This window comes from Panthera tigris, chromosome A3, assembly GCF_018350195.1.
Source record: "Panthera tigris isolate Pti1 chromosome A3, P.tigris_Pti1_mat1.1, whole genome shotgun sequence".
Classification (NCBI taxonomy): Eukaryota; Metazoa; Chordata; class Mammalia; order Carnivora; family Felidae; genus Panthera; species Panthera tigris.
Genome location: NC_056662.1, coordinates 27,231,555 through 27,252,889, shown reverse-complemented (window position 1 = coordinate 27,252,889; position 21,335 = coordinate 27,231,555). Strand labels below are relative to the sequence as shown.

At 38.9% G+C, this 21,335-nt stretch overlaps 1 protein-coding gene across 1 annotated transcript; it reads right to left on the bottom strand.

Moving 5' to 3' along the window:
- Window positions 1-11,758: 11,758 nt before the first annotated feature.
- DEFB125 (defensin beta 125) lies at window positions 11,759-19,023 on the bottom strand. The gene is made up of 3 exons (XM_007073661.2): window positions 18,966-19,023; window positions 11,951-12,274; window positions 11,759-11,853 (listed from the first exon to the last, which is right to left on the bottom strand). Exons 1-3 carry the CDS (start codon window positions 19,021-19,023, stop codon window positions 11,759-11,761), a joined length of 477 nt encoding a protein of 158 aa, XP_007073723.2.
- Between the last annotated feature and the right edge of the window lie 2,312 nt (window positions 19,024-21,335).

The window sequence follows — 21,335 nt, the reverse complement described above, 5'->3', positions numbered from 1 at the left end:
GGCCAGGCTTGCCACAGGAGGTGGCAGCCAAAGCTCTTTGTCCAGTGGGTTGCACACCATGTCACCTTCCTCAGAGACTTGGATTCTTATGCACCAGACTAGAACAGATGGCATGATACGAAGTGTGTTCCCAAACTTCTGAACTGTGGGCTTCGTACCATGTGGGCGGGCACAGGAAATTTGAGGTTACCCACTTTCCCCCCACGTGGAATTCAGAGACACGGCATGTTCTACCCCATCTTATCTGATGCTTTCTGTCGGCTGTAGACTACTGGTGAGAATAATCTGTGCTTTCTGTACTTTGGCTGTCTGCCCTGTTAGACCAAGGTAGACGTGTGCTCACATCTAGTTATGAATAAAAGAATACAAACAATGAAGCATTCTCCATTGGCAGCATTCAGCTAAGTGTAGCATCTCTGGGTGTTGTGTCTGTCACTTCAGTCTGTCCAAAAGGCAGCCCACTTTCATCCTCACATCCTGGATATATTTAATGACTCACAGACAAGCAATATACAATGATAGAGGAATAATAGGATGACTACAATAAAATTTCATCTAGAAACAGCAGAAAGGGGGGAGAAGAGACAGAGGTAACACCGCAATAGAGCATTGTCCTGATGGACAATAGCAAGGGTTTCTCTCCTGCCAACATAGAGAATTCTTCAATTTGTATTTTTTCCGTTCTGTTCTCTGGGAAGATTCCCTTTGTCCATGGATCTCAGTGGCTCTCTCTTGGAGGAGGTTGGGGGAGACTTCTTCTGGGGGATATGCTACTTTAGCAACACATTTCCTATTAGTGCAGGTATTGGAAATTATACGAATGATTTTGTTACCCAGGCTTTGATTTCTCTTGCGTTATAACTCGTTTGAAAGATCAGACTTTCCTTTGAATTGCTTTTAGTCATGTTCGTCTGTAAGATCAATCAATAAATAGTTTTGAATCATGGAAACTCATTTTAGATCCCAACCAGGGCACTGATATCGACAGAATAAGCTTCTGGAGATTATGCCATCTCTATGCTCATCCCTTAACTTAACAGTCTCTCACTCAGGCTCTGGCTGTAAGCATTCGATACGATAGCATCTGGACAGTGTAGATGAACTAATTGAGAGTGATCTCCATGAATTTATGGTAGTATCAACGTATGTGTTTGTGTGATGCCATCGGCAACACTGGTCTATCTAAATTCAGAAATGTACACAACATTAATTGCGTTAATGTAGGATTGTGGTGTCCAAGGAATTAAAGGACTAAAAGAAGAAGAACATAGGAGCCCTAGTTCTTGGCTAGAGAGCTATTGAAGTAGATCACGGACTCTCTTCTGGTTAGAGACAGAAATATAAACAAAGTGGGGCTGATAAATTGATTTTTGAGTTTTCAAGATGAAGAGTTTATTTATGTTAACAAAATACATTGCTTGTGCAATGGAGAGAACATTCTGTATCTAATCTGCACTGTCTTTTTCACCAATTCCGTGATTAGAAAATTCACATTCTTTTGTCCCACAGGTAACATTAAGACTGCATCTTAGAAAAAGTGGTGTCTCCATACTCCCACTTCAATACTGTGTGTGTGCTTGCATGTGTGCATGTGTGTGTGTGCCCGCGTGTGCGTGTGTGCACGCGCGTATGTGTGTGTGTCTTTTCTGTCCCCTGCTGCCAGAGAGTCTATGAACATGATCTTCTAGATTGATTCCATAGAGTCTTCCTTTCGCAAGACTCCCTTAGGGCTAAAAAAGTACCTGTTCCCATGTGCAAGATGGGATGAATAAAGAACATGATGTTTCTTAGGAAAAGTACAACATTTTAATGTACTTCTTATAAAAAGACATGAGTGTAATATATTTCTGGATAACTCACCTATCATGCTCTGTCGAGTCGAAGAGTTAGGAGAGTAAATTATTTGATTATTTAAATGGGTCAGCCAGGGAGGTTGTGTTTGTTTGCAAGAGTTAAAAAGTTTTTCTTTTTATGTCAATTAAAAATAGACTTGAAAAATAGTTTTCTTGTATAGCGTGTGCATTATTAACAAGAATCAGGAAATAAACACCAAACACAAGAAAGGAAATAGCCAGTGGCATTACTACTGTCTAAAGAAAACATCTGAAAACATGCATACCATTTATAATTTTTTCCTTAATTGAACAAAAATACCTTTATTGTTTAATCCAGATATCACCTTATGGGGTTTTCCTGATTAACAGGAAAGATGTGATAAAACTGTTTCAGACTTACATCAATTGCATGGCTTTTGAAAGTCTAGGATTCTTCAAATCTCTGCGGGTTCCAGATGTTTACATTCTTAGGATACACCGGCTTTCAGAATTCTCTATCTTCATTTGCTAATTCTTACTTGCACCATACCCATCCTCCCCGATGCAAAACTCTTCGTTAATTCCCAACAAAGTAAAACCACACGTAAAACCACACGTACTAAGCACTTTGGAATTTATCAGAAGGTATATAAGAATTTGGGAGGGAGGGCTGCTGGGAAGGTGATTACTTGGCAGTAACACAAGCAACTTTCAAAAGGACTGGAAGACATCATTGATTTTTTTTAATTTTTAAAAAATTAAATCCAAGTTAGTTAACATATAGTGCAATAATAAGTTCAGGAATAGAATTTAGTGATTCATCACTTACATATAACACCCAGTGCCCAGGGCACTAACAAGTGCCCTCCTTAATTAATACCCCTCACTTGTTTAGCCCTTCCCTCCACCAAACACCCTGCCAGCAACTCTCAGTTTGTGCGCTGTATTTAAGAGTCTCTTATGGTTTGTCTCCCTCTCCGTTTTTATATTATTTTTGCTTCCCTTCCCTTATGTTCATCTGTTTTGTGTCTTAAATCCACATATGAGTGAAGTCCTACGATACTTGTCTTTCTCTGATTGACTTACTTTGCTTAGCATAATACACACTCTAGTTCCATCCACATTGTTGCAAGTGGCAAGATTTCATTCTTTTTTGATTGCTGAGTAATATTCCATAGTGTGTGTGTGTGTGTGTGTGTGTGTGTATCACATCTTTTTTTATGAATATAATTTATTGTCAAATTATTTACCACATCTTCTTTATCCATTCACCCATCGATGGACATTTGGGCTCTTTCCATACTTTGGCTGTTGTTGATAGTGCTGCTATAAACATGGGGGTGCATGTGTCCCTTCGAAACAGCACACCTGTATCCCGTATCCTTTGGATAAATGCCTAGTAGTGCAATTGCTGGGTCGTAGGGTCGTTCTATTTTTAGTTTTTTGAGGAACCTCCGTACTCTTTTCCAGAGTGGCTGCACCAGTTTGCATTCCCACCAGCAGTGCAAAAGAGATCCTCTTTCTCCACATCCTTGCCAACATCTGTTGTTGCCTGAGTTGTTAATGTCAACATTTGTTATTTCTTGTCTTCCTGATGACAGCCATTCCAACAAGTGTGAGGTTATATCTCATTGTGGTTTTGATTTGTAGTTCCCTGATGATTAATAATCTTGAGCATCTTCATGGGTCTGTTGGCCATTTGGATGTCTTCTTTGGAAAAATGTCTATTTAATTCCCCTCCCTATTTTAAAATTAGATTGTGTTTCTGTCATTGAGTCGTATGCATTATTTATATATTTTGGATCTTAACCCCTTTTCTGATATATGGTTTGCAGATATTTTCTTCCATTCTGTAGGTTGCCTTTTTCATTTTGTTGATAGTTTCTTCTGCTGTGCAGAACCTTTTAAGTTTGATATAATCCCACTTGTTAATTTTGGTTTTTGTTCCTTGTTCTTTTGGTGTCCTATTTAAAAAATCACTGCTAAGAACAATGTCATTTATATGATCGTCTACAAATTGCAAACCAATCTATAGAGAATTTGTAGAAATCCAGCCTACCTGAAGGTGTATTGCGTGTGCCAGTCTCAGCCTATCAGTTACTGGTGTTGTGGTTGGACGAGCCCTTGTGGTTATGATTGCAAGGTGCCCTTCAGCAATAACCATCAGGAAACTTTGAAAAAATAAAGTCTCATTACTTATAGAGCATGGAAATTACATAGCACACCTGAGGCTGCATAGCAAAGTCTTGGATAGAAAGAGAGTGCACACAGGGTTCTGGGGTTCTGCTTTTATTGGAGCCTAGGGTATTATGGTCTAACTAGGTGAATTTAAAACATAAGAGCAGGAATTTAAAGCACGGGGAGAGAAAAAACTAGTGTCCCAACTGGTTAGTTTTCAAATTCAACCAAAATCTCTGAAATAAAGGAAACTCATTGAAGGGGGGGGGGGGGTGGCTCTTTTTCTAGCTCTGTGGCTGGCAATGTGTTTATTAGAGATAGCCTTTGTTGAATTGGCTGCCTCTTTGAAGTGGATGCCTCAGCAATCAAAGCTTAACTCAGGCACTTGCATTACAAAACAAACAAACAAAAAACCACAAAACAACTGCCTGGGCTTAGCACAGCAGCAGAGTGGGAAGGATATCAGTTTGGACACAGTGGAGGGGAATTTTACCAGAATCACCTAGGGTGATACTGCACAGGGCTAAGCTGTCCAGCGTTGGGGGCATTGGGTGGAAAGCAGTGAGTTAGTGCCCAGTTACCCTAGTTGTATGGGTTGTGGCTGGAGAAACTTGTTTCTCTTCAGAAGAACCCAGAGTACTGAGAAAAGAACCCCATGCCGGAGGTGAGGTTGGGGGGAGAGACACGGAAGAAAGCAGATAAGAATATTAAAACGCTATAGAGAAAGCAGCTTCTGCTAGGAAGTCTGCCTACAAACCTCTGGGAGTATCCCACTGGAGACTCTCCTGGTCCGCCCGCACCCGTGTGCACCCAGTGCTAAGCCCACAACCCCCCTTCCGACCCCCCACAGCCAGATCTTTGTGTGGCTCATGGGAGCCACAGCAGTTCCTACCCAGGTCTTTGGGCAAGGAGAAGCCACAAACTGGAGCAGCAGTGCCACCTTCTGGAATCTAAAGGGAGGTTTCCAGCAGCTACACTGGTGAATTATAACAAGAGAAAACAATAAAAGCTTAAAAATCCTGTCACAAGATGGAACAAGAAGAGTGGTGCTGGTCTACCCGTACACAACCTAGGAAACACCAGGTAAACTGACACCAAGGAGGAATCCCACATGGGAAGACAACCAGTAGAGATTTAAGGGGGTTTCTGCTGCTTCACATGTGAAAGCAACGGTGCAAAAATGTAGGAACGTGAAGAATCAAATAGGCCATCACCATAAGATATCCATAATTCTCCAACAGCTGAGAAGTTAGAGAATACTGCAATTGAGTTGATAAAGAATTCAAAATAGCTGTTTTGAAGACACTTAATGAGCTAAAGAAAACTTAGTAAGACAGTTCAATGATCTCAGGGGAAAAAAAATACAGGAACAAGATGAACTCTTTGTCAAAGAGGTAGACCCTAAAAAAGACCCAAATAGAAATTCTGGAGCTAAAGAATTCAATGAATTAAGTGAAGAATATAACAGAGAACATCTTTTTGAGAAGAGAGCAGGTGGAAGATATTATAAGTGACTTAGGGGATAGGAATTTTGAACACAGAAGAGAACAAAGAAAAAAGAATAAAGTGAAGAAGGCTTACACATTCTATGGGACTGAATCAAAGGGGAAATGTTGGAATAATCGGGAATCTAGAGAGAGAAGAGAGGGAGAAGGGGACAGAAATCTTATTTAAAGAAATAGTAGTTGAAAACTGCCCAACCTGGGGAAAGACTTAGACATCCAAATTCACAAAGCTAATAAATAGATTGCCCTATTATCTCAAGGCCAAAAGACCTCCAAAACATAATATAATAAAACTATTCAAAATCAAAGATACAAAGAAGATCCCAAAAGGCATCCAGTAAGTGAAGAGTGTAACCTACAAAGGAAACCCCATTAGGCTGTCAGCAGATTTCTCAGCAGAATCCCTAAGGGGACAGTGGAGTGACATACGCGAAGTGATGAAAGGTTTAAAATCGCCTGCCAAGAATATCTGGCAAAATTGTCCTTCAGATATGAGGTGGAAATAAAGACTTCCCAGACAAACAAAAGGTGAGGAAGTTCTTCACCACCAGACCTGCCTTGCAAGAAGTGCTGCTGATAGGAGTTCTCCAAACTGAAATGAAAAGATGCTAATCCAGCAACACGACAACATATGACAGTACTCAGCCCACTGCTAAAGCTGGAAAATGTTAGTCAGATATAGAAAACTCTTAATTTTATAATAGGGTGGTATATGAACCACTTAAGTATAAAGGTTAAAGAAAAAGAGTGTTAAAAATAACTATAGTTACTATAATTTGCTAATGAATTCACAGCATGAAAGGTACATTGTGACATCAAAAATATAAAAGGGGAGGAGAAAAAGGGAGGAGACTTTATAGGTGAATGCAGATTAAGTTCCTACCATCATAAAATGGACTGTTTTATCTATGAGAGGTTTTATGGAAGCCTCAAGAAAACCACCAAGCAAACATCTAAAGTAGGTTCATAAAGGATAAAAAAAAAGGAGGGAGAAGGGGGAGAACAGACCACACCACCAGGGCAAATCAGCAACTTACAAAAGTAGTTAGAAACAGAGGGGAAAAAAGGAGCAATGGAAATACAAGACAACCAGAAAGCAATCAGTAAGATGGCAGTAGTAAGTTCTTGCATGTCAATGATCACTCAAAAGATAAATGGTTTTAATTTCCCAATCAAAAGGCACAAAATAGCTAGAGGTTTATAAAAAACCAGACCCAACTGTATGCTGCCTCCCAGAGACCCACTTCAGCTTTAAGAACACATGTATGCTCAGAGTGAAGGGATGGAAGAAGACATTTCATGCAAGTGGAAACCAAAAGAAAATGGGGGCATAGGCCGTTGGCCAAAACTGGTAGTAAGAGACATAGAAGGTCATTATATAATGGTAAAGGTGTCAGTACATCAAGAAGATATAATAATTATAAATATATATACAACCAACATTGGAGGACCTAAATGTATTAAGCAAATATTAACATGTCAGAAGGGAGAAATAGACAAGATTATGACAACAGGGCACTTCAGTACCCCATTTTCAGCAATGGATAGGTCATTGAGAGAGAAAATCAGTTTAAAAAATTTGGAATTGAACCATGCTTTAGACTGAATGGACCTAATAGACATCCTACAAAAAAGTAAATTAAAATGGATCAATTAGGTAAATGTAGGAGCTAAAACCATAAAACCTTTAGAAGAAAACACAGGTGTAAATCCTCATGACCTTAAGTTAGGCAATAATTTCTTAGACATGACACCAAAAGCAAAAAAGATAAATGGAACTTCATCAAAATTAAAAACTGTTATATTGTAAAAGACACGATCAATAAAATGAAAAAGAAACCCAGAGAATGGAGGAAATATATGTCTAACATATCAAATCATATATGTAACATGGGCAGTATAGCTCAAGAGATGGGGAATTTCAGTAAAAAAATTTTTTTTAATGTTTATTTATTTTTGACACAGAGAGAGAGAGATGGAGTGTGAGCAGGGGTGGGGCAGAGAGAGAGGGAGACACAGAATCCAAAGCAGGCACCAGGCTCTGAGCTGTCGGCACAGAGCCTGATGCAGGGCTCGAACCCATGAATGGTAAGATCATGACCTGAGCCCAAGTTGGGTACTTAACCAACGGAGCCATCCAGGCACCCCAAGAGATGGGGAATTTCAGACTGGAGCTAGGAACTACAAAAAGAAACCAAATGCAAATACTATGTTTATATATAAAGGTAGCAGCAATTTGGTGGTCAGTTCCCACGTAGTGAAGTGATGGGTTATTGAGCTACAGGGGATCCTTAAGGACAAAGATAAAAAGAATATGAAGATTATCATGCTGAATGATGGAGAAAGCATATATTCATGAAAATGTAATATCTAGGAATTGTGGAAAAACGGAATGATTGGTGTGGTCTGTGTCAGGTAACGTTTGAAGCCTTATATCACGTTTTAGGAGTGGTCTTCAAACTTTTTTGAATTTTGAGGGTGTGGTTTTCCTAACACTATTTAAAACGGAAAAATAAAATATTTCATCATAAATGTATATAATAAAAAGATATGATTACTGGTGTATTATAAAAATTGACATGTAAAAATTATAATTTAGTTTTTCAATTCAATCTGAATAGATAATAATGGCAATTATTCATTTAATAAATATGAAAAGCTTTTTAGAAAAGCAATTAGAAACATTACATCGTTTTTTTCTCTTTAAATTTTTATTCCACCAGTTTAAGTTTTTATTCCACCCTCCCCACAAAATTAAATCTTAATGTAATATATTTTTATGTTTAAAAGTCTATTATTGATCGTTCTATCATATTTGCCTGTAACAAAAGATGGATATATATTGTGATTTATTGTAAAATCTCCATGAACAGAAAGCTCTAAATGTTTAACAACATATTCAAGATGGAGCCATCATTGCAATATTTGGAACAAAATTGATTAAAGATGCATAAATGTATTGTCAAACATGACAAATAATTATCAACCAAAAATAACTTTTTTGTTTTACTGTAAATGCATCTTGTTAGTAAATAGATTGTGCTATCTTTCTACTAATTTTATTTTTTAATTTTTTTAACGTTTATTTATTATTGAGAGACAGAGAGACACAGAGCATGAGCAGGGGAGTAGAGAGATAGGGAGACACAGAATCTGAAGTAGGCTCCAGGCTCTGAGCTGTCAGCACAGAGCTGACATGGGGCTCGAACTCACAAACTGCGAGATCATGACTTGAGCCCAAGTCGGCCGCCCAACCAACTGAGCCACCCAGGTGCCCCTCTTTCTTTAAAAAAAAATTTTTTTTAATGTTTTTGTTTTGTTTTGTTTTTACTTATTTTTGAGACAGAGAGAGACAGAGTATTAGCAGGGGAAAGGCAGAGAGAGAGGGAGACACAGAATCTGAAGCAGGCTCCAGGCTCTGAGCTGTCAGCACAGAGCCCAATGTGGGGCTCAAACTCATGGACTATGAGATCATGACCTGAGCCGAAGTCGCCGCTTAACCGACTGAGCCACCCAGGAATCCCATCCCCTCTTTCTACTAGTTTAGATAAATACTACTTTTTACTGGAACGAGGTGAAAGTCAGCATCAACTTTTTTCCCCAGTTTTTATTTTGAAAAATGTAAACACTGAAAGATCTTATTGTATCAATAGGTAGATGTAAAAGTTGGAAGATTAGGCATCAGGTAGATGATAGATGATAGATAGATAGATAGATAGATAGATAGATAGATAGATAATACACAGATAGTAGATCACACAGCTTTTTTTAACTCCTTACAAGTTATATGCCAAAAATTCTTTAGTAAGCTATTATTAAGCTTCAAAAAAGCTTAATTTCAAAGCTCTAGCCACCATTAGCTTGATTCTTCCTGCTATCATTGCTTTGATAAACAAAATTTGAGTCACTTGGATTTCCAAAAGATCTGTTACCCAAAGTCTATGATTACTCATCTTGTGAACACTAGCACAAACATTTCAATTATCCACTGGTTTGACACTTGGAGATTTGTCCACTCTGGGCAATCCATGATTGTCAGATAAAGGATGGGTGAGAGGTTAAGTTTTCTTTTCAGAGTGGGAGAAGAGAAACTGAGAAAGTGGAGGTAGAAAAGAAAAGTCTGTTAAGAATTCTCTGATCATGCTAAGACATTCAGAAATCAAGGGTCTAAAAATCTATTTCCTTAAATTCTCAGTGTGCACACCTTGGAAATCCTTTTTGTAGCTGGTGTCCCACTTTGAAGACTACTGATTTATATTGTGTGACCTTCTCATATTTATTGAGATGGCTGCATGAACCACGTGTTCTCAAGGTTTTATTGAGCATCCACCATGTGCAAGGCACTGGTCTAGTAGGTCAGGACATGGCCATGAACAAGATCAAGGTGTTAGGACTATATGGACACTATGGTGTTGATGACGGGCCATAAATTAGTAAATAACTCAATAATTCAGTAGGAGACTGAAGAAATATACAAAATAGGGGTGCCTGGGTGGCTCGGTCAGTTAAGCATCTGACTTCAGTTCAGGTCATGATCTCACGGTCCGTGGGTTCGAGTCCTGCATCGGGCTCCATGCTGACAGCTTGGAGCCTGGAGCCTGCTTCAGATTCTGAATTCAGATTCTCTCTATGCCCCTCCCCTGCTCTCTCTCTCTCTCTCTCTCTCAAAAATAAATAAATAAAATAGAAAAATAAAAACAATTTGTTTAAACATACAAAATAATTTCAAAGAGCATAAGAAGAAGAAAATAATATAGAGTAGTGAGGAGTGGTCTCATGGCCAAGGATTGTTTCTAAGGAGTTGACATTTGAAGCAAAGATATGAAAAAAAAAAAAAGTAGTCTAGGCTGAGGCAGACTGGTGGTTTAGGGAGGCCTTCATAGTGAAAAGATGCCTCTGGGAAGAGTCCACACAGGACCCGTGTGATGAAGCGTCCACTATGCAAAGAAATAGAGAAGAGCAATTTAGAGAGAAGGTGATCAATTTGTTCTAGTTTGCTAAAGACTTTCTTGATGTTAGCACTCTAACTCTCAAGTTCTGGGACAACCCTCAGTCCTAGACAAGCTAGGATGGCTTGTCAGCCTAACAGGGTGTCTAAGATCTACTGGAATAGAGGTCTATTGAAAGGTCAGTGATCTGATGGCCAATATCCAAACTGCAGTCACAGTCACTGGCAACTTGACTTAGACAAAACTTGACTTAGACAAAAGAATTAGAGGAAAAAACCTTCTTGATTCTGAGACATTTAGGCACCCGAGACTGGCTTTCAGTAGCATCCCAAATTAAAATTTTTTTTTTTAACGTTTATTTATTTTTGAGACAGAGAGAGACAGAGCATGAACTGGCGAGGGTCAGAGAGAGGGAGACACAGAATCCGAAACAGGCTCCAGGCTCCGAGCTGCCAGCACAGAGCCCGATGCGGAGCTCGAACTCACGGACTGCGAGATCGTGACCTGAGCCGAAGTCGGCTGCTCAACCAACTGAGCCACCCAGGCGCCCCAGTAGCATCCCAGACTTAGCCCAACCCATTAATAATCAATCAAGTTTAGAGTTAATAATTGCTTCTTTGTGATATCAAAGAGTAAACTTGCTGACTCATCAGTCACCATACAAACCATCACTCAACATGCATACAGGCACACAAAGCATAGAAACCCTACACACAACAGGCATTCACGGACAAGATAAAGATCTGGAGAGGCATGCTGTGAGGTCACCATTGTGGGAAGTTGGACTTTTGACTGGAAAGAACATCGGAAAGGTGAGTCGAATTTGTGATGCAGCTTTTAATTTCATATGCTGCTCTCAAGGCAAGTCACAGTTTCATTGCTGTCTAGTTAACACAGTATTTGTGCAGAATGAGGTGGTTTCTGACTATAACTGGGTTAGTTTCTGGTTGAAGCCTTAAACAAAGTTTGACCTTATGATACAGATAAGGACTTAAATTCATAACTTGCAATAAAGTGGGGATGGGGGGAATATGGGAAAGGGAGGACTTGTCTGGAACTTTTTATGTGCCTTCACAGGTTCCTCCGTATATGATAGGAGTGGTTCAGGAATTACTAAAATCAAAATCCTTGTCTCAACCATAAAGGCAGCTCCAAACTGTGGTCTTTTTTTTTTTTTTTTTTTTTGGTATGGAAAAATACACAGACACACAAAATGTTCACTGAGACCAATATATTTTAATACATCAGAGGAAGACAGATAAGGAATTTCAGCCCAATAAAGAGAACCCCTGTGTCTTCTATGCACTTCCCTTTACACATTTCCAACTGTAGGGTAACTCTTGGTACTTGTCTTGGCAGTAGCATTCTGTCCGTCTGCATGCCATCCAGTCCCCAATAGAATTGTCCCTGGTGAAATAACATCAGCAAGATTGGGTCCCTACATATTATTCCCAGTGCATATCTCTAGTGTCCCATACCCAGAAGAAATGTTAATTAGTTGTACCTTCAGTGGTCTCAAGAGAATGTGCCGGAGCTGTGGAAGAATTTTCTCTTAGGTTTCCAGGTATAGTTGGGTTAACTGTTACCTCATCATCAAACCAAGATATGGGGGAATTAGAAAATAAATCCCAGTCATTCGTATTAACAGTTATCCGTTCTTCAAAGGGTACAGGACGTGGTGGCGTTTTAGTGTATCCGTCGTCTTCTTTTATGGGAATGCAGCACGTTAGCTTGTTCATACAAAGCAGCTTGTACCTTTCAACATGAAAACATCGTTTTCTGCAGTGCCCGATGTTATCCTTCCAACATCTTTTGACTTCCCAGCCAGCTGCAGGGAATAAATGAGTAGGATAAGTTTTTAACTCTAGCACCAATATGATAAGCATTAATTGAAAAACTTGACAACCATTACCCATCTAGAGCAATATGATAAATGCTACAAGCCATTGGGAGACCAAAAAATGAAACTGTATGTTAAATATTGTGTCATATGCCATCAAGGAAACGGGGGCTGGGTGGGGAGAGAGAGAAAGAAGGAAAGCAGAAGAAGGAAAGAGGAGGAGGAGGAGGAGGAGGAAGAAAGAGAGGTAGAGAGGGAGACCTATGTACAGCTAATATTTAAGCCAAGGCAAGAAGGATGGAAGGAGCCAGCCAAGTACACAGAAAGCAGAGAAAGGATCAGCAAATGCTCAGTCCCACTGCTGAGAAACTGCATCATGTGTTTGGAGGAGGCTGATGAGTCTGAAGTGTAATGTGACAAGGAGCCTAAGATGAAGTGAACTTCAAGTGGCCAATGCCATCACCCAGTCATGTGACACCATTGTTAAGCATTTTGGTTTCAAGACACAGTGTGAACTAATTTATTTTATGCTTTAGATGATTAGTTTGGATTTTATGTGGAAATTAGATTAGGGGAAAGAAAGAACAGAATCAGGAAGGTGTGTTAGAAGCTTTGGCTAGGTATGATATAATGGTGACTGGAATTGGGGCTTCGAGAACTGTGGGAAAAAGAGGGTCGATTTAAGACATGGGTTGTTTGGATATGAGATCAGAGGAAGATGGAGAAATCAAAGTGCATTCCTGCATTTCTGTTGAGATAGGGGAGATTAGTGGTACTTGCCATTCGCAGGATGGTAAACTGAGGAAACAACAAGCTTTGGAAGGAAGAGAAAAAGGCAGGCTCAAGTATTCACTTCAGGGCATGTAACATACACCTAGAATGTCAAAAAAGGCGGTGGAAACACCTGTAGGATCTCAGTAGGCAAGTTCGGACTCTAGGTGTAAATTTTGGAATCGTTGCTTATGGATATTTCAGACTACAGTAATGGATAAAGTATAGTGAGCTGGAATAACGTGAGATAAAAAGGGGACCAAGATTAAATTCTGGTGAGTGTCAATATTAAGAGCTCAAATAGGAGAAAAAGACCCAGAAGGAACAACCAGGTAAGTTGGAACAAAACAAGAGAATGAGACACTAGAGAATTAGATTCGTTTCTCCAAAAGCAGACCTTGGGGGGAAATTTGAGTCTAACAAGTGAACCGAGAGGCATTCTCCTCCATCTGGAATCAGTTTGGAAATACGGTAGTTAGGAAAGTAAGAAAGCCAAGAAGAGGTGAGTTATAGAGTTAGTTACCAGTGTGGTTGACTAGAGCATAATCCTGTGGGAAACTGTGGCAGCCAGTGCCTCAGAATTCTCCTTGAGAATGAGAGGAGCTGGAGTATTTATCTGCCACCTGGCCAGCCAATATTTGATAGATGATCCCAGAGTGAGCTCATAATTTTCTGTCCTTTCTGGATTGCTCTGTACAGGGGCATTTCGTACACAATCAACCACGCTTTGGGGAGAACGGCAAGGTGCAGATCAGGCTAGTATGCATGAGAAATGGTAAATGCCAAAAGGATACAAATAAAGTTGTATCAGTGTAACTAGGTTATGCAAGAGAGGAAAGTGTTTCTTAAAACAGTGAGTGGACATTTGTAGGCAAATATTGAGGAGAAGTTGAGTAAGATATGGGCAGAAGTGTCCATTGTGTTTAACATGATTGTCACTGATACCCATGAGAGGAGTGGTTTCAGAGTGAGAAGGAAAAAAAAAAAGAAAGAAAAGTGAAGTTGGTGAAAGGTGAATGAGAGAAGTCGAAGTAGAACCTGGAGACAAAACTCTTAAGTTCCATGTGAGGAAGAGCGGAGAAATGGAGAGGTTCTTGGAGGACAATATGGAACCAAGGGAGCATTTTTCAGGGAAATGACAGAGCATGTTTGAAGACGCTTAAGAAGAAACCAGTAGAAAGGGAGAGATTAATGCAGAATAGGGAAATGAGACAAAAGAAAGGCATAGTTCTTCATGGTTGGCAAGGATCAAAATCACATTCGACAGATTGAGGCAGAGAAGGCACACGTCCTCAGCTATGTCAAGAGGGAAAGAGAAGATGGGTGCAAAGACATACTGGTAGGAATGTTGACCGTGGTAAAAAGAAAAAGTTCTATTTGAATGTTTAATTTTTTTATTTTATTTGTTTAATCGGTTTTTTAGATTTCACATATGAGTGGAGTAATATAGTACTTGTCTTTCTCAGTGTGACTTACTTCACTTAGCAAAATACTCTCTCAGTCCACCTATATTGGCTGTAAATGGCACAATCTTATACTTTTTTAGGGCTGCATAATATTTTGTCTTATCCTTATCCATTTGTCTATTGATGGATACTTGGGTTGCTTCCCTATCTTGACTATTGGGATACTTGGGTTGCTTCCCTATCTTGACTATTGGAAATAATGTTGCAATAAACATAGGAATGCACATATATTTCAAATTAGTGTTTTCATTTTCTTTGGGTAAATGTCCAGTAGTAGAATTATTAGATCATATGGTGTTTCTATTTTTTTAAATTTCATTTTAGAGAGAGAGAGAGAGAGAGAGAGAGAGAGAGAGAGAGAGCAAAGAGTGGGGCAGAGGGAGAGAGAATCTTAAGCAGACTCCACACTCAACGTGGAGCCCAACACAGGACTTGACCCTATTACCCTGGGATCATGATCTGAGCTGAAATCAAGAGTGGGACGCCCAACCAAGTGAGCCACCCAGCACCCCATGGCAGTCTAGTTTTAATTTTTAATTTTTTTGAGGAAATCCATATTGTTTTCCACAGTGTCTGTGCCAATTTGCATTCCCCACCAGGCGTGCACAAGGGTTCTTTTTCTCACATCCTCACCAACATTCTTACTTCTCGCCTTTTTATTTTAGCCATTCCGACAGGTGTAAGGTGATATCTCATTGTGGTTTTGATTTGCATTTCCCTGATGACTGGTGATGTTGAGCATCTTTTCTTGTGACTATTTGAATTTTTTAAATCTTGAAGTGTGGGATAAAGTCATAAGCTGGGAGGGAGAGTCATGTAGAGAAATAGAGCAGGAGAATTAAAGAGAAAGAAAGGTCAGTACAAAAGAGCTGTCTGGGAAAGAGGAAGGATGAGCTCACAAAAGAAATATGGTAGGATTTCTAAGCAATGTGATAATTTGAGGGATGAGGATCTGAATATAAAGTGAAGCTAGCCTGCTCCATTTTACGATCATTTTTCAGGCAAGTAAATATGACCGTATTTCTCAGCAAATTGCCCGCAATGTAGAAAGGTTAGTGTATCCTAGGCAGAGGAAGCAGCTAGAGCAAAGATTCTATGTTGGAGAAAGCCCGGTATGTATTAAAAAAGGGAAGCCGTTCTCAAAACAACCTTTTCTGGATTTAATTTGATTATGTATGAAAAGCACCTTTCATGGGTTTACATATATAGAGATAACAGTAATTTGTCTCCTGTTGCCTCCCCTGGGCCAAGAAGTTTATTCCTCTTCTCCGATGATTCATTCTCTTATTTTTTTTACTGGCTCCGATTTGCTTTGCTCATGTTAGAATTTTCTGTAAGTTTTAAGTGTAGACATTCCACTTTTTTCTTCCGAGACAAACTTTGACATCACTTCTTCATTCCTTGTTTCTACAAAGATTGTTTCTCAAGTTTTCTTTTCCTCTAGGATATCCATTCTTGAATGCCCCTCATTCAAGAAAGTGTGAGCCCCTAACTATGATACAGATTTTATTCTAGGTCCGTATAGTACATTTGTGAACTAAGCAGACAAAAAATCACATAGAGCTTGCTTTCTGGCAGGGGAAGACAGACGATGAAAAACAAATACATTACCTTATATGTGAGAAGGTGATAGTGGTTTGCAGAAGTAAGAGAGAATAGATTTCAGCAGAATCTATTTGGGGTGTCATGGGGGCAGACTAGCAGTTTCTTTTTTTTATGTTTTATTTATTTTTGAGAGAGAGAGAGAGACAGAGACAGAGCGTGAGCAGGGGAGGCCAGAAGCAGGCTCCAGGCTCTGAGCTGTCAGCACGGAGCCCGAGGCACGGCTTGAACCCACGAACCGTGAGATCATGACCTGAGCCAAAGTCGGACGCTTAACCAACGGAGCCATCCAGACACCCCCTGACAGTTGTTTAAACAGAAGTTAGCATAGGGTTTGAAAGAAGGTGACAATTAAATAATGACTTGGAGGAGGTAAAGGAATTAGCCACACCAGAGTCTGGGTCAAGTACATCTAAGCAGAGGAAACAGACAGAACTCTGTGGGCTGAGCAAGCCAGGCATGTCTGAGGAAGAGCAATGAAGCCAGTGGGGCTCTAGTGAAGGGAGCAAAGACTAGAAGAGTAGAAGATGAGGTGAGAGAGTTCATAAGGGACAGATCACAGACAGCAGGTGAGCCGTTGTTGGGACCTTGGTTATTCTGAGTAAAGAGGGGGCCATTGCAGAGTTTTGAGCAGAAGAGGTACATAATCTGACTTTTCTTGGGAGTAGATTATGCCATCTGCTATCTTGTGAGATGACTGCAGGAGGCAGGTGTAGAAGGACAGATACCTGTGAGGAAGCTACGGCAATAGGAGGTGAGAGATGGTAGTGACTTGACCCAGAGTGGTAGCAGTGGAGGTGGTGAGATTGGTTGGCTCTGGACACAATTTGCCAGTGGACTCCCTGATAGATACAGATGTCACAGATAAAAATGCCAAAGACAACTCCAAGAATGTGGCTTAAGCAACGCAATGATGGCAATTGGGAATAATCTCTCATTGAATGTATTTTTGTTTAGAATGACAGCAGTTTTGGTTTTTTTCCCCAAAGGTCCTCAGTCCGGAATTATGTTGTTAAAACTTGTGACCTCCACCACCAATATCTCAAAATCATAAAACTAAAGAATATGAATAACAATGGTATCATTTTGGGCACATAAGCCATTCGCCAAAACATTTTCCCGTGTGTGAATTCTGCCTAAAACATAACCAGATGCAGAATCAGATGGCACCAAGTTAAATATAGCCATTGACATTGATGGACAACTTGGCTTAGTAAAAAGTTACTTCACAAAATCATCAGATGCTCTCTTACTTGAAAATACAAAAATAAACTCAAATACATTAAGTAGTTAAATTTCAAAACGGAACCTATAAGGGAAGATCTATAAATCAACCGGAATAAAAGCTACCCCCCCAAATAAAAAGGAAAAACAGGCAGAACCACACAATTTGTAGACAAATGAAAATGCACAATAAATATATATGAAGTTTGATTTCTCCATACTGAATGAAGTAGAAACAATTACATCTTTATTATCCTTCATTTAAAATTTTTGATTTATGGCTGAGAATGGTTATATAGAACTAATTTGTAAATATAACGTAAATATACTTATTAGCAAAAATAAGGACGTAAATGTCCAATTATCAGATTGGATAAATGATTTGCAGAGCATCCATTCAATGAAATTTTGTGCAATTATTGAAAATTCAGTTGTTGGAAAATATTTAATACATGGGAAAATACTTACATTATAATAGAAAATTTAAAAGTAGGCTACACATTTTTATTCACACAGTATCCAAGAAATCTGAGGGAGAGCAACAAAACAAAACTTTATTTTTAGTTCTTTACTATTTCAAAACTTTTCAAAATGTCAGCAAATAGTTCATAATCAGAAATTCACCCACCTTCTTTAAGTCTTGTGCATCCATTAATAACAATAAAGTAAGTTTCTATATTGATAAGAAATTTTTAAGACATAGTAGTTGTACCTTGCAGAAGAATCCACATGGTTCATTTACACTGGGTTTTTAAAAATCTAAGATCTAAAAAAGAAAAAAAAATCTAAGATCGGTCTATCTATCTATCTATCTATCTATATCTGCTAGGATATACAAGAAATTGGTAAGATTGAGGGATTCTGAAAGAAAGATTGCAGAAATATTACTCTAGCATAAGAGAGTACTTAAACTCATATAAACCTATCAAGTGCCTGATACTTTCCATCAATTGCAAGTATTGCTTTTCAATAAAAGTGGATAATTCTCAAAAGTAGCATTACTAAAAAGCAGGAATAAGCCCATTCATATCGATCTAATATGAGAAGCCTACTATTTCACTGGTTAACACTGGTTAGTTATAGAGAGAGCTAGCAAGAGCTGCTCAGAAGATTGAGGAAATTCATGCCTTTAGAGAAATGTCTCAGAAGATACCCCAACATGAGGTGCCTAGGTGGCTCAGTAGGTTAAGCGTACAACTTCGGCTCAGGTTATGATCTCACTGTTCGTGAGTTTGAGCCCCACGTTGGGCTCTGTGCTGACAGCTCAGAGCCTGGAGCCTGCTTTAGATTCTGTGTCTTCCTCTCTCTCTCTCTCTCTTTGCCTCACCCCTGCTTGTGCTCTCTCAAAAGTGAGTGAACGTTAAAAAAAAAAAAATAGAAAAAAATACATCATGGCCAAGAAGATTAAAAAAAAAAAAGAAGATACCCTAACATGATAGGTGCCTCCAACAGAGTCTTAGAGTAGGGACATTGAGCTGCCATAATGAGACCATTTTTGTGGTTCTTTATTGGCCCAAGGCTTTTCCTGCAGACCCTCTTTTCCCCTCAAGACACCTGAAAGCCCAAGGTCAACAACATCCTAGTTCCATTGTGCCTATGTTGTAGGGTTCCATTACCTTTGGTCACCAGATTTAGAAACCCACATATAATGAAGGCCAGCATCAGGAGGTTCATGGCTTCTGGCAGAGAGGAAGCTCTGTGTCCTGAGGAATCCAGAGCACTTTGCCCAGCTAGGACTCTAAATAGTCACCTTTACTTGCCTATCGTGGGTGATGAACCAGAAATGGGGACACCATCCAGAACACCAAACCATTAACTTGCACCACTGAGTGTGCATGACAAAATCATGCTCTGTTCCAGAAACTTTTAAAGGAAACTGAGGCCTTGTGAAATGAGTTATAATCCTGAGGAAGTATAGAGTCTGATGGAAAGAAACAACTCCCAAAGGAAGTTGTTCTCTTTAACCCTAGAGGAGGCCAATTACTTCTCCTCTGTCTATACGCAGCAACATACATATACACCAACGGTAGCAGAATGCTACATGAAGATTCCACTTATTTCAGACCAATAGCTTATGACTTCCACTAGAGTATCCTCCTCTCCATCTGAATGATTGCCACATCCATTCTGTATTCATTTTTGTCTAAGTTTTGAAGTTTAGTTTGAGATGGATTCCTTTTTTACTGTGGATATTCAATTTTTGCAGTAACGATTTATTAAAAGTACTATCCTTCCTCCATTGAACTGCTTTGGCAATTTGTCAAAACTTGTCAAAAATTATTCGGCCATACATGGTTCTCTGTTACCTTCCATTGATTGTGTGCCTGTTCCTCTGACAAAACAACATACCCTTGATTACTGTAACTGTATAATATGTCCTAAGATAGTGTACTGATTCTTCTTGCTTTATTCTTCTTTAAAAAATTTTTTTTAGCTATATACCGGTTCCTTTGCTTTTCAATACAGATTTTAGAATAGTCTTGTGCATATCCACAAAAGATCTTCCTGGGATTATGATAGCAATTGAGTTGTACCTGTGTATTAGTTTGGGGAGAAATGTTGAGTCTTCTAGTCCATGAACAGGTATGCTTACGCCACTTCATTTAAGTGTCTTTTAAATTTCTTTCTGTCCTTTTTTGTTTGTTTTTTTCTTTCTTTTTAATTTTAATTCCAGTATAGTTAACATACAGTGTCATGTTAGTATCAGGTGTACAATATAGTGATTCGGCCATCCCGTACATTCCTCAGTGCTCATCAAGATAAAAGTACTCTTAATTCCCATCACCTCTTTCACCCATTCCCCATCCGCCTCCCCTCTGGCATCCACCAGTTTGTTCTCTAAAGTCACGAGTCTGCTTTTGGTTTGTCCCTTTTTTAATTTGTCCATTTGTTTTGTTTCTTAAATTGTGCAGAGCAGTGAAACAATATGGTATTTGTCTTTCTCTGACTGACTTATTTCACTTAGCATTTATTGCTTGCATCAGTGTTTTGTAGTTTTTAGGATACAAGATTTAAAATATTTTTCAATTTCCACCTAAGTATTTAATACCTTTAATTTCAACATTCACGTAAGTATAATTTGATACTTTTAATTTCAGCATTCACATACCCTTACTAGTATACAGCAATACAATTCATTTTTATGTGTTGATTTTGTATCCTGGACCTTGCTCAACTCAGTAGTTTTAGGAGGTGTTGTTTTTTTTTTTTATAGATTCTTTGGTCTTTTTTACATAAACTACCATGTCAGCTGCAAATGAGGACAGTTTTCTTGTTTCCTTTCCAAACGCTATCTTTTATTTCCTTTTCTGGTCTTACCGTGTTGAGTAGAATTTTCAGAATACATTAAATGAGAATGGTGAGTGTGAGTATCCTTGCATTTCTGTGATCTTAGAGATATTCATTCTTTTACCATTAAGTCTAACATTAAGTACATTAAGTATAACATTAGCTGTAGGTATTTTGTAGATTTTTTTTTTATCAAGTTAGGAAAGTTTCCCTACATTCTTAGTGTTTTTTAATGTTTATGTATTTATTTTCAGAGAGAGCACATGTACACGAGCATGAGTGGGGGGAGGGGTAGAGAGAGAGAGAGAGAGAGAGAGAGAGAGAGAACCCCAAGCAGGCTCCACACTGTCAGCACAGAGCCTGATGTGGGGCTCGATCCCACAAACCATGAGATCATGACCTGAGTCAAAATCAAGAGTCGGATGCTCAACTGACCGAGCCAACCAGGTATCCCCGTTCTTAGTTTTCTTAGAGTTTTTATCATGAATGCATTTGAAACTTATTCAGATGCTATTTATACATCAATTGATTGGATCATTTGATTTTTTTCTATTAGCCTGTTAATTTGTTAGGTGATATTCATGATTTTCAAATATTTAACCACCTTTCAAATCCCACCTGGTCATGACTTTAATTCTTTTTATATATTGCCCAATTCCATCTGCCAATATTTTTTTTAATTTTTTTTTTTTGAGAGA

Bases quoted from the DNA above. Each gene is read 5' to 3' on its own strand.
- DEFB125 (XM_007073661.2), bottom strand. From the start codon at position 19,023: ATGAACCTCCTGATGCTGGCCTTCATTATATGTGGGTTTCTAAATCTG. The intron at 12,275-18,965 runs GTAATGGAACCC...TATTCCCTGCAG, and splicing joins TCTAAATCTGGTGACCAAAG to CTGGCTGGGAAGTCAAAAGA. The intron at 11,854-11,950 runs GTACAACTAATT...TTATTTCACCAG, and splicing joins TTCTCTTGAGACCACTGAAG to GGACAATTCTATTGGGGACT.